This window comes from Mastigoproctus giganteus, chromosome 10, assembly GCF_048544385.1.
Source record: "Mastigoproctus giganteus isolate SK-2022 chromosome 10, ASM4854438v1, whole genome shotgun sequence".
In the NCBI taxonomy this organism is placed as follows: Eukaryota; Metazoa; Arthropoda; class Arachnida; order Uropygi; family Thelyphonidae; genus Mastigoproctus; species Mastigoproctus giganteus.
The window spans coordinates 86,032,739-86,046,788 of NC_143584.1; the positions used below are offsets into that span (position 1 = coordinate 86,032,739).

A 14,050-nucleotide genomic window follows, 5' to 3' on the forward strand; every position below is an offset into this window, starting at 1 on the left:
TCAGGCGGAGTCCTCTTTACACGTTATTTTTGGATAATTGTCATGTACCGGCATCTAGTGATACTTTCCCCTTCCTTGTCATTTAGGATGTTTGTTAGATGGTACTTCCCTGGGGAATCACCTTTTGAGGATATGTAACAATATGAACTTAATTTCTTTGTTTTCCCGATGTATTATATGTTTGTATAAAATTAATTTTCTCAGCAATCTGTGCTTTAGTGATTTGGTTACCATATTCGAAGTGATTCACGACATTTTCCAACGCTTTTTGCAAACTTTTTAGCGAGGTTTCTACGTAGTTAACTTAACATTTGATATGTTGTAATAGCGTAATACTTGTCTGCCCGTGGCGCCTCCGTAGCCAGGTGTGCAGGAGCATCAGTGCGTAACACACGCTTCTTGATTAGACCGGGGTTCGAGCCCGTGACCACCAAATACGAAGGATGCGGAAAGGTCAGAGAATGACCACCGCATATCCCCCGAGCAATATGGCCTTAGTTTCTAATGCTCCTGAAAACCAAACAACAACTTGTCTGCCTTTTTTCCTCCGCTGCAGCCATTCTCTTCATTTCCAGTGAGTGAGCTACATTGCCAGCGATCGCATCCAGCTGGTTGGCGATTGCTTGTAGCTTCCCATCCAGATGTTCTGTGTTACAAGACAAGTTAAAATCTCGAGCCAGTGAACTCGGGCAGCATGACAGTCTTTTCATCGACCCCCAGGGCGGCTGTAGTGGTGAGAAAACCCTAATATAACAGTGACAAAGATTACCCACCCGTGTTCTGAGTGTGCATCCTGTGCACATATAATATCGTCACTGGGAGAATTGTATGTGATCTCCTTGTAATGTCGTCCGGGCGAGGATATTCTCCTTGCAACATGCACTCACCGAGCTGCCTGGAGCCAGATACTCTGGTGGCCACGGCCTGATGATCCATAGGAAACGGTGCCGACAAAATCGGCGACGCTTCTTCTTTGACTTTTTGCTTTTTCCGAGCTGAGATCGCGTTGGAAATCTTTCTTTTTTTTCTGTTTGCTAAATTTTTTAAACTGTTGTATGGACTTCAGGATTCACACAGTACTGCTTTGCAAGAATTACAGGCAATTATGTATTCAACTTGGATATTACACAATGAACAGACGTACGTTGTACTTCGATCCCCCATTTTATGCGAGACAAATTCTTCTATTGACAATGTACACGCAGCTCCTATTTAGTTTACGGGGAGGAAATGTTCTAGCCTGCTGACAGGGAAGTTGGAATACAAGGATCCCCGGGGACTGAGCAGAGTGAATATTTCTAAATCCTTTTGCTTCGTCTTGCCGACTTTGATGATCGAATTTGACAATAGAGACAGTGTCCCACAAGCAATAGATATACCAGCTTGTTACTTTGAAAAAGTGATAAATTAAAAAAAAAAAAAATTATCTGATTATGTGAGAGAACAGCTCAGTGGTTGCGTCAAACGACGTTTAGGAGGATCATTTTCAACCTCGACCACTTGAAAAGGCAAATACATCAGTTATAACTAGTAAAATTCTTAAAATTGTACGGGGAGCATTATACACAGATGTACTGAACTACAGAATTGTCGAACACCATGCTACGCTGTATTATGATATGTTGTTATCACTAAATGAAAATAAAATATCCCAAATAATTTCTAGTATGGCGTATAATTTATATTATATTTATGAACAGGGAAATAGTTTATATAAGTGAAAATTTAGCTACAACCGTTTGATTGCAGTTTCTATAAAGCTGTCGTGTTTTCTCTCTCTCTCTCTCTCTCTCTCTCTCTCTCTCTCTCTTATTTGCTCCTGGAAAATTTTCACGAATGATGCAAAATGTTCCTACCTCTCTTAAGTTAGTAGACCACGTGGTTCTTAACGAAAGAAAATGAACTAGGACGACATTCCAGACTTGCTTCCTTGTAAGAAGACATGACAGATATGAATGCGGTAGGTGGTTCCCATCGTAAAGCAACGGGATCACTTCCGCCTTTCATTTTAATTACGTTTGACATTCTAATTAAAGCATGGAGAGAGTTAACATCTCAAATTAAACTTTCTTTAAAGGAGGGTGGTTTATAGGGATCCCCTGGGTGGAGAGTAACCGTCCCTGGTATCGACTATTGTACTATTTCCCTTTATGGAAGGTTATATTCTTCTGTTTTAGATTTTTCTAAAGAAATATATTTAGGAAATATCTCTGCGCGTATTTCGATGCTTTCTTTTGCAGGACCATTTTTTTCCCCCAGTAATTCTTCATCATTTACCATTACGGAAAGGTGAAAAATAAATAAAACAAACAGAAGCAATTAAGCGATATAGGAAAGAAAATCGTAAAATGGAAAACTAAATAAAGAATGGAATCGATAATTATTTTAGAATAACTGAAATATGAAGACAAGATTGGATAGCTAAGAATGAATACTGTGCAAGGATAAGAGAAAACAAAATGTATCACGAGTCAAGGCAACAATATCGCTACGCGTTCCGTGGAACCCTCGAGAAGGTGGACTCTGCTTATTATGCTTACCACCAATAAGTTAAATAACAAAAGTATATATTCTGTTTATATTCCTGGATGACAGCACAAGATCTGAGGATTTCTTAAAATAAAGAATACAAGAACAAAGCCTAACAGCCTCACCGTATTTAGTTAGTAGACATGAGGACTTGAACTACAGTCACTGAAGTGCGTGTAATTACGTACCCTTGACTTGACCACTCCACTTCGGCTGCCCGAATATCAAAAGAGATATAAGCTCGCCCTACCGTGGAGAGAAAATATAACAGTTGCTTTATTATTGAGAACAATAAAACAATGTGATATTTTATTTTGGGGAGTCCTCAGATAAAGCCAAGAATTAAAAAGGGTAAACGTAAAAATTAAAAGGAAATTTAAAAGGGATAAAAATCATAGCTGTAAACGTTTGCGTGATCACAGTGATTTAGAGATATAAAAGAAAAGCATTTTTTAACTTTCGCTTGTAACATGAAACCAATCTTTGTTAATAAGGCGTGGCTAAATTAATCGTGTTCAATTGTCTTCTAGAACTCCTGAGTGATAAAATGTCACTTAAAACAGGATAACATTAATCGCAATTAATGAAAATGATAAGTCACAATCATGTACAAGAGCTGGAAAAAGAAGTACATGTATAAGATTTTATTTTGCGATTTTTTAAAACTATAATTGGCTCAGTTGACTCAGTTGCCATAAGTTCTAAATTATTAATTAAAATCAACTTGGTTTGCAATAAAAACATATATTGAATTCTTAAATTTATTATAAGATTAAGCAGTAGTGTAGTTTAGGGCCCGCAAAGTCCGTGTCATTGGCCAAAAAATCATCCACCGAGCGAGGTGGTGGTGTGGTGGGTGTGAGGGGGGAACGTTGTCTGATGCAGCATCCCAGCGCGGTAGGGCCATTTTCCTGGACGGTTGAGCCTAACAGCCTCTCGTAGATGTTGAAGGACTCATTGTATAAGTGCTGATGAACATTTTGGCTCTGGAGAATAAATTCATGGTGCAGAACCCCGTCGATAAAAAAAAAAAATAAAAAAAAAAAAAACGATCAACGTAACTTGATACCGTCATACCTATTTGGCCTTCTTTAGCCATTGAGATTAATCCTTAAGAACTTTTCACTGATGCAATTTAAATAAATAAATTTTCTGCTTATACTCCCTCCGGGACGACCACATGGTCAGAGGACGGAGGAGGGCTTTTCCACTGAGAAGGCCACCGCTGCTGCTGCTTTTTTTTTTTTCGTAACAAACCATGTCTGTTTATTGATCTTTGACGGAAGTTCCGGTCAACCTGGACAGGTGCTTGAATATTACAGCACAAGACTGGGGCGTTGTTGCTTCTGGCCATCAGTCAGCACAAGTGGCACATATTTGGCCACGATTTGTTAAATTTTTCTGTCCAAACGCATTAGAGTCCAAGTTGTTCCAGATAGAGGTGAGACTTTTGTTTTGGCGAATTAGCTCTCATATGATATGGCCGTGAATGGATACTCCCAACTTTCTACATCTTAAGAGGTCAGCAGCCATTTTTAATTTTTTTGTTTGTATTTTAGATGCGTCAGCGACTTAAGCCATATTGCGCCGTATACATCATGTCTCTAAATTGCGTGTGTTCTGTGGCCGATTTGCTTGTTGGCTGGGCGAAAGACCCAAGTTCCCGGGTCTTTCAAAAACCATGCTATCCTCGCCTGAGACTAACTAACTCAACCAAGTTGTGAAAAAGGCTTATAAAAATTCTCACGTCATTGATGGGATTCCAATTCAGGCCTTTTTCACACAATATGGGGAAACGGCGTCATACCAACTGTGCTACTGCGAGGCGCGACCATTTTTGAATTTTATAAACCGCCGAAAAATTTGCAATTTGTTTGTTGCTATCTAGACGAATTAGCTTGCTAACTCGTGTGGATAACAATAGACAAAATAAAAAAAATCATGAATTTCGCGTGATCGGAAACAATTTCCAAAAAATTAGCAGCATCCAGTAGTTGCTCCACTGGTATAAAGTGGTTGTTTGGTGCGCACCACGAAAACACTCCATACATCATTACACCGCCGCCACCACCCTGCACTGTTGGTACTTGTCAGGATGGCCCATGGACTCATGCTGTTTTCTTCATATGGTTCTCCAATCAGCGTGAAACATCAGAAACCGGGATTTCTCAGACCAGCTAACGTTTTTTCCAGTTCTCTGCTGTCCAGTATATGTGTGTGTGTGGTCCTTTGCCCACTATAATTGTACCATCTTGCTTTTTTCTGACAGGAACCTGGTTCTCTCGTCCACTGCAATATCTTCTGGTACGTGCTGTTTTTTTTGACTGATTGATTACCTCATGTACCGGTTGTGTTTTGACTGATTGTAACCTTTCTGTCACCTTTCTTTCAGCCTCCTTTTGCCTCTCGCATCAAAGAGCTGTTTCCGACCCTAGGATCGCTGTTGGCTATGTTATTTGGTTACTGGACTAGTCATTGGACTAGTGTTATTTGGTTATTGGACACCTGAGACAACATCGTATTGTGAAAACCCCAACAAGGTTGCAGTTGCTGAGATTCTCATATCTGGATTTCCCTGATAGTTGTTGGTCACCAACTACTATCAGGGAAATCCAGAGCTAACTTGGTCCTTGGTGCAAAGTGCATGCGTACATCCCCCTTGTGTGTGTGTGTGTGTGTGTGTGTGTGTGTGTGTGTGTGTGTGTGTGTGTGTGAAGGTTAAAAAGCAACAAGGTTTAAGTTCTGCAAATTGCAGCGTCTGGAGACTAGGCACCTGCGAGGTGATCTGATTTGAGGTATATAAAGCTTTGAATGGTTTGAGCAAGCTCAATGCTGATGGGATTCTTCCTTTTGCTCAGATTACGCACCTGAGTGAGGAGGCACAAATTCAAATTGAGGAAAGACAGTTGTAGAATAGATGTGTAGAAATTTTCCTTTAGCCAGCGGGTGGTTGGCTAAAGGAAAATTTCCATCTGTCGTTGTAAAAGTTGACAGCTTAAATAAATTCAAGGCAAACATTGACAAACATTTTTAGTGAAAGGATGGGTGAAATGAGAATTTTTTTTTTTTTTTTTTTTTTTTTTTGGCTGATGCTGGATAAGCTTGCTCTCTTGCAACATATACCGCTACTAATGCGAAAATTTGTAGATTTTTTTGTCGATTATTAAAATTGAATGTAATTACTTAAAAAAAATGAAATATTGAGGCCAGAGCCGTTGTCGACCTTTAATCCCTTCACCCTCTCGTTGGACTTGACTACCATACCACATTCAAAATCACTTAAGCTTGTCCATTGTCGCACTAAAATGCACATGTATAGTATTCCCTACATATCTTCCCATCTGTTTATACCACATGGTATGAACAAGTGATACTGAAAGAACCCTCTATTTCATGAAAATAATAGTATACATTACCCCACCAAAAGAATTCGGATACGTTCACATTTGAAAAAACACCCGCTTTAATGAACAGATTAATAAGGTATAAGCTCTGGCCTCAGTAACAGCATCATTTGTCGTGGAACATCTAGACTACTTCTCTTTTGCGTGTAGTAGGAAGTTGTGTTCGTTCATTCTGAAGCTCAGCTGTAGAAGGGGAATATTGATCGCTGGATCCGGCTTTCCAGTTCACCCCAAAATGTGTTCGATTAGATTCACGACTCTGAGCTGAGCAGGCGAGTTTTTACGCCGCTTTCTGGATAGGATAGGGTACCACTGCGCTGGAGCATAGAATGCCGATATCAATAGAACTACCACCACCGAATTGTCCAAGATGTTAGTTTGACACTAAATTGGGTTCGTCCATCTCCGTCGTTGGTTTTCTTTCAGAAAACAGGCAAACCGACGAAACGACGACTGTATCCTTAGTTACAGAAACAGTACACACCCTTACATCATAGCCTTAGTTCAATGATCTAGTGCTGGGCTAGGTACCACTGCAAACGATGTTTAGAGTTTGTTGACGTGATGTGGCGCCGTTTTTTTTTTTTTTCCGCGCGCTCATTGTTTTCCATCTTTTCACTACATCGCCTACAGTTGATGGATCTGTATGCACCAATAGGCCCTCTTCTACAGCCGAACTGGCGTCTGCAGTGAAGAAGGAGGAATGGACACATATTCCTGCTGCGTACTGTGGTCGAAAGTGTTCAACGACTGATTGATACCGTCATTGAGGTCATAGGCAGGCCTTTTTAATTTCAATAAAAAAAAAAATGGTGATTCAGCCACTGTGCAGTGGCTGAATCACTATATTGATGCGAATAATTACAAAAAAAAAAATAATAATTTAGAAACTCAAGCCACCCGCAGTCTTAGATGTTTAAATCTGTTAATTCATTTCTCAAAAGAAAGTGTAATAAAGTGTTGGCCCTATCTACTTTACCTTAAAAAGGGGGGGGGGGGTGGAGAATAAGTAGCAGAGCGTGCATTGCTTTAAAAAGTACTGGAGCAACCTTCTGGTGCACCATGGATCGATTACATCCGTGATAATCAGAGAAAATGTATATTAAAATACTTCTTAACATAATGAGTTACGATGTGAGAAACATGAAAAAATAGCCGAAAATTTCATCAAAGCACGGTAACTATATTTTTCTTGACTGTAAACATTTAAAGAAAGTTTACAAATCTTGAGGATGCAAGTGCCACTCCCATATCCACTCTTTCTTCTCGCTTTGATAATGTTACAGCATATAGAGGACAAGATTAAAAGGCGTTGTTCTAAAGAGAAAATGGATAGCGAGTAATGAATCAGCTATCAGAGATAAGCTATACATTTTCCCTCTTGTGGCAAGATATTGAATATCGTTTGTTTTTATAATAAAATATGGCTCCTCTTAAATAAAAATATACCCCTTATCTAAAATATAAATACAATATATACGTTGTTCCTCAACTGTGGGGGTGGTGACCAGAAATTTTCTACTAGATGTAACCTTTGTGATGCTCAAAAAGATTAGGATCTGGTTTTCCCTCAGTCTTGAATCCTCGTTCCTTATAACTGGGCATGTATCACTGAATGAAAAACTTCATCAGTTTGGGCTTATGAATACTAACTTATGCTACTGTGGACACAGCGAAAATTGGCACCATTTAATATTTGAATGTGTCCAGTATCAAGAATACAGAGACCGCCTCAAGAGCAAGAACCCTGATTTCTCCCCAGGCCAGGTCCATCAACTTATCAGCACCTCGACTAACCTCGCTGCCTTCCAAGCCTTTGCCGTAGACGTCTTTGCCCGGCGGAAGTCACTGATTGCTAACCATCAACAAACTAACTCCAACTAAACCTCTCTTTCTTTGTTATATATATAAATGCACTACGAGAACATTTTCCCCTCTTCTTTTGTCTTTTATTTATATATTATTATATATATTTTTTCCCCCAATTTTTTTTTTTTTTAAATTATAAATACACCACGGGAATTTTTTATATATATTTTTTATTTTCCTCCTTGGGATTGGGCCCCCGGAGGAATCTGGCGCACCTTTTGGCAACATCAGGCGGGTCAGAGTCTCGAATTGAGACACTACGAGCACAATTGGGATTGGCCCACCTTCCCGTGGTGTGGACGAGTACCCAGAATCATCTGTCCATCTTAGGCAAATGTCGATATAAATTTTGAAAAGTTTTGGTGACATGCAACAGCTTTGTAATAAGCCTTTTGAAGTGTGGAATTCAGGTGACAAAGTTGATCCCACTTTAATTCTGCATCTATTTTCCTGTAAATTGCCTTAATGATGTTAATCAGTTGTCCATCAATATTTGCCTCTTTCAGTGCTTCCCATAAGAGTTTTCTTGGAACATTGTCTTATGCCTTTTTGAGGTCAATGAATATCATCGAGATTTCTTTTCCTTTCAATCGGCATTTTTCAAGGATCTGTCGTACTGTTGAGATATGGTCTATACATGACCTCCCGGCTGAGAAACCATTTTGTTCTTCTGACACCGCGATTCGGGCTTCTAAATGGTTCCTGATCCATTTTCCGATTGCCCTTATAAATTGGTGTAATATATTCTGTTGTCATTTATTTCGATATTTCTTCTCCTCTCAGTATACCATTTAACAGTTTTTGTATCAGAACAGCCACTCCTCTTCTTCCGTATTTCAGAAGTTCCATATAAACTCCTCCGGGTCCAGGTGATTTGCCATTCCTTCCTTCCTTTAGCAAGAGTTTCACTTCCATAGCATTAATTACTGTATTTATTTTTTCCATTGTTAATACATCTGATGTGGTTAGCATTCCTCCATTTATACTCTAATAGTAATAGAGGCATGTAATGCAAGAAAGCAAGCGTATGAGCTTATGTAGCATCAGCCAAAAAAAAAAAAAAAAAAAAAAAAATCACACAGCCATTCCCTCTAAATGTTTGTCCAGTTCCTCCTTAAATTTATTTAAGCTATCAACTTCCACAACGACAGATGGAAGTTTTTTTCCAGCAATTAACCACTCGCTGGCTAAAGGCAAATTTACGCACATCTATTCTACAACTGTCTTTCCTCAATTTGAATTTATGCCCCCTTAGGTTCGTAATCTGAACAAGTGGAAGGATCCCATCAGAATTCAGCGTGCTCAGCCCATTCAAGGCCTTATACACCTCAATCAGATCACCGCGCAGGTGCCTAGTTTCCAGCCACTGCAATTTGCAGAACTTAAGCCTCTCTTGGTAACAGGATCCCTTCATTTCCCTTACCAATCTTGTTACCCTTCTCTGTACACGCTCAAGCAAATCTACATCCTTCCTAAAATGAGGCCTCCAGACCTGTACGCAGTACTCAAGGCGTGGCCTGACCATTGCCTTATACAGAGGGACAATCACCTCCTTTTCACTGCTAGCAAAATTCCTATATATCATTGACAAGACCCCATGACCTGCCCTGGCAGCCTGTCTGCATTGTTCAGAAAACTTCATATCTGACTGCAAAATTACTCCCAGGCCTTTTTCATTTTCTACCACCTTAAGTGTAGTACCACACAGTTGGTACGTTCCTCTGGGGTTACTTCTACCCGTATGCAGTACTTGGCATTTGTCAGTGTTAAACTTCCGTTGCCACTTCTCAGCCCATCTGCCCAAATTTTCTAGATCCTGTTGCAGTAGCACACTGCCATTACTATCATTAAGAACCCAGCCAACCTTTGTATCATATATAAACTTCGACACTAAGCCTGGCGCCTGCGTAACCAGGTGGGCAGGAGCAGCAGTGCGTAGCACATGCTTCTTGATTAGACCAGGGTTCGAGTCCGTGAGCCACCAAATACGGAGGATGCGGAAAGGTCAGGGAATGACCACCGCATATCCCCGGAGCAATATGGCCTTAGTTGCTAATGTTCCTAAAAACCAAATAACAACAACAACACTAAGCCTGATATACCTACATCAATATCATTGACAAATATACAAAACAACAATGGATCCAACACCGAACCCTTTGGAACTCCACTAATAACATTAGTCCACGAAGAACAGCGTCCATTGATTACCACCCTCTGTCTTCTCCCACTTAACCATCCTTTTATCCATTGTAGCAACTTACCCTTAATACCATTCTGCTCCAATTTGTACAGTAGTCTTCCAAGCGCAACAGTGTCAAAAGCTTTCCTGAAATCCAAATATATGATATCAAAATGATTTTTTGCATCCAGTTCCTTTGTAACCACATCATAATATCCAATCGAATTTGTCAGACATGACTTTCCCTTAACAAACCCATGCTGTGTCTGAATTATTGCTGCAGTTTAATTTAATATTAAATTGAGTAATATATATACATATATATGGGTTCGCAAACATTTTTTTGAAGGAAACCGTAAACTTTTTTTTTTGCCAGTGTAGCAAAAGCCTGTGGCTTCCTTCACTATACGATTACTACAATATTTATTTGAAATGCCATACAAAAAATTACGCACACAACCATAACAAAGAGTAAATGAAAAGCAGCAGATCTTGTTATGAACTAGCATGTATTGGTTAAGCTTATTTGCGCCCGTTTCCTTGCCCTGTTGAAAACTCACGCGTATAACGTGTTTTAACTGAGCTATCCTCGATGCATTGCGTGTAATTGAATAATAAATACTACTCGGTGCTTTTCTTTGTAGCTCGAGGCAGTCTCCCCACCTGTCGGCTTCACCCTGTGACTAGTGATCGTGATCCAACGAAACTTTTTGATCATGGAAAAGTTTCCACATTTTAAGATATGTGAAAATAATGGACCGAACTTGGATGAGAATTCTTAAACTCAATTAGAGATATTCTCTCCTCTCCATCCCCCTCAAATTTTTAGGATAACACCAGAAGAAACCACATGTACGCACACACGCACAAAAACCTCAAAATAAACTCGGATTTTCCTTCACAAAACAAAACAAAGCGGCATTAAAAGATTATGTTAAGAAGCAATGTACTTTAGCTAGAACCTTGAAATTTTGATAGAGCACATGTGAAAATGAAATTGCACCGATAGTCACCGAATGTAAAAAAATAACGTTTACTTCTACAGTATTCAGATTATGTAATACCGGAAATCAGAAAGGATTGATGCAATTTCAGTTACGAGTCTTGTCTACCAGCCTGTTTTAATATTGATTTTCTTACCTGTACTATTTGTAAGTGCAATTATATTTGTACTTACGTTGAGCATCACCCATAGCCTTTGACATCTCAGTAGCCTGCGATAGCCCTTTTCCAGGAGCCAGAATAATGTCAGTGGTCCCATTCTCTCTGTTAGGCGTAAATTGAGCCCTGAATGACGATGGACAGTTTCCCATAACAGAGAAGTGTAGCTCGTTCACTCTTAACTGTATTATATACACACACAAACTAGCTTATCACACAGGTCAACGCCAAGCAGTGCACGAGCTCCTAGCAGACGCTGTCGCACTGTACGTTTTTGGAAAGGGGATGTGCCTAAAGCTCAACGGTAGCGTCGTTCGCAACAAGTGTATCTTTAGCCAACCCTGCAAAGCCTCAACAATACGATGACGTCTCCCGTCTCAGCATTTTAAATATTCATCCGGGCTTTTACTGTTCCAGGCGTTGGTATGGCAAAGGGAAACGCCGGAAATGCTCTCCTCCTCAGTTGCCCTGTGACCCTTGCTAAGTCACGTTGTAAGAAGGACGCACGCCGGCCTAGTAATAATAGTTAAAAAAGAAAAAAGTCATGAATTCAGTTTTGGGTACTAAGGAGCACTCTCTCCTAACTGGTTTGACAGCTCTAAGCAGACATTTCGCTGGGCGTTAGCTTGTAAATTTCTTCCCCACCTCACTATCCCCCCTCCATCACACACGTGTATATATATATGTTTGGAATTTCTGTGTTGGCTTGGGTGAAATTTCTGTTGACAGTCCTTGCATGTTTTAAAGATAACGCAGCCTTACGTCAGATACGCCTCCACAACTTAAGCGCAACTCAATCTCTGCCCCCTTACGTCAGTACACCACCTCCTCATTTGTAACGTTAGAATAGCCATCCCTTAGGTGACTCTGAGTACAATTGTTGTCATTATTTATTGCATATGAAAGATGAAGGTGACAAACATCAGCAGGGATATTGGTGCTGATTCAGCATGCGTAATTAGAGAAGAATGCTTGGCGTATTCAAGAGCCAGTTACTTCCAGATCCTTGAAACAATAGCTCACCACTCATTATATGGTCTTTTCATGTAAATTCTGTCCTTGCCATTTAATGAAGAACAGCCCAATGTAATTTAGAGCATTCTCTTTTTCTGCATAAGGGGAGTACACTAACGAAAGTCTGTTTATGTCAGGAACATCCTGAAGTTAAAATTACCAAATGATAAATTACGCATTTTCCTTTCCCAGCCATGCTAGAGTTTTTGTGTGATTTTATAGTGGCATTTTTTAGCTGCAGAAATACACAGTCACTTCTAGTTAAATAAAATGAAATAAAAGTTGGGTGAAATTCACTCTTAGCTGCAGAAATACGCAGTATTTCCACAGCTAAGAGTGAATTTCACCTCTGAAAATATTAAATTTTAGCTGTGGAAATACGCAGTATTTCTACATCTAAAATTGAATATTTGCAGAGATCGTTAAAACAGTACATGCTGATAGGCCATTACCCCAGTTGAGTAATCGGCGGGTGTAAACGTCAATTCCTCATGATATCACAAAATAGTAATATTCTTGTAGTCTTTGTTTTGTAAAATCATTTGATTCCATGTGGTTTTCCGAAGTATTAAAAAAATAAATAAATAAACTATTTATTTAGTGTAGTGGATAGCACCATTGCTATCCCACACCGTATAGAAAAGGCCTGGGTTTGATTCCCATCGCCTGACGAAATTTAGAAATACTTCCTGTTTGGATTTTCTTCGCACTATGATCAGGTAAGTTGTTATCGGGCGAAGATTACATGGGTTTTAGCTCCTGGAAACTCGGGTTTTTCATTCCGCCAAATATGCAAAGTAATATAGGATTTATCTTATTACATCTATACGATGGGTGTTCACCGACCGATTTGTATATTGTGCATTGAAAAACATAAAATAATTTAGTGGGAAAACCATATTCTCTCCTGCTGAGATCGGTGAACTATAACCGCGAATGAAGAGTTCATTAATAATTTTTCTAGAAAACGGGAAGACCTATCTCTGTCCAATCTACTGATAAGGTCACGAATTGTTAAATACAGTAGAGATTCATTTTAGAACAGATTAGATTATATGTTGTCATCCCAATTTTTTTTAAATTTATTTATTGTACTATGCGGTCCCAGCCAGCTTTCCTGGCAACTCCACAGTCTATTTATAGTGCTGTACCACTAACACTGTTTATGTACAGTTATCTCCGATTCCCTCGTAGAGGGGTCAATTCTCTCTCAATGTAATGTCCATATAACATGCAGTGCCATGAAGGTATCTGACACTATAAAGTCTCAACATAAGGTTGCAATGATCTCTGAGGATCCAGTTGACAAGTCTTGTAGGTCCACTATGAAGATTAAAAATGAGGATAAGTCCGAAACAGGACGTAGATGTCTAAACCAGGAATTATGGTCACAAGGAAGAAGTCAACTTTTTCTCAACCTGAACCGTTCCAACAGTATAGCAGTTAACAGTAAAGGGGAATACCTCAATCCGTCTCCACATACAGTCCCTGGAGCCAGAGTAACACCACAATTTACTATTGTATATCATCTACCCTATCTTTGAATGCATCCATCCTTTCTTGCGGTGTTTCTGTTGGGACAATGCAACAGCCAGAAAAGCAGGATTTTCGCCTGGTGGCTCACCCCACCAACCACTTTCAACTCCCACCCTCTGGAACAGGATGGGCATCCTGTACCAGAGGTTCCCTTACTGTCTCCCCTTTCAAATCAGGCGAGTGCCTCAACTACTGTCCCCTCTGTTCCCCACCACTTTTATCCCACCCTCTTCCTATCTCCCCATTTTCTTCTTTCCAATAATTTTTTTTTTTTTTTTTTTGGGATCTCCTTGGGTGCCTAGGCTACTCCAGGGTTTGCCCCTCCAGAGCTTTCTTCTCTCCTAATGTGTCCTGG

The 14,050-nt window shown here is 39.8% G+C and overlaps 1 protein-coding gene across 1 annotated transcript in view; it reads right to left on the minus strand.

Annotated features, from left to right (window-relative positions):
- LOC150079133 (annulin-like) overlaps positions 1-11,595 on the minus strand; it is a 289,306-nt gene extending 277,711 nt beyond the window's left edge. Inside the window, exon 1 of the mRNA XM_090382437.1 lies at positions 11,162-11,595. Coding sequence (XP_090238563.1) covers positions 11,162-11,297 — 136 coding nt within the window. The 5' untranslated portion in view covers positions 11,298-11,595. The remainder of the gene's footprint in view (positions 1-11,161) is intronic.
- Between the last annotated feature and the right edge of the window lie 2,455 nt (positions 11,596-14,050).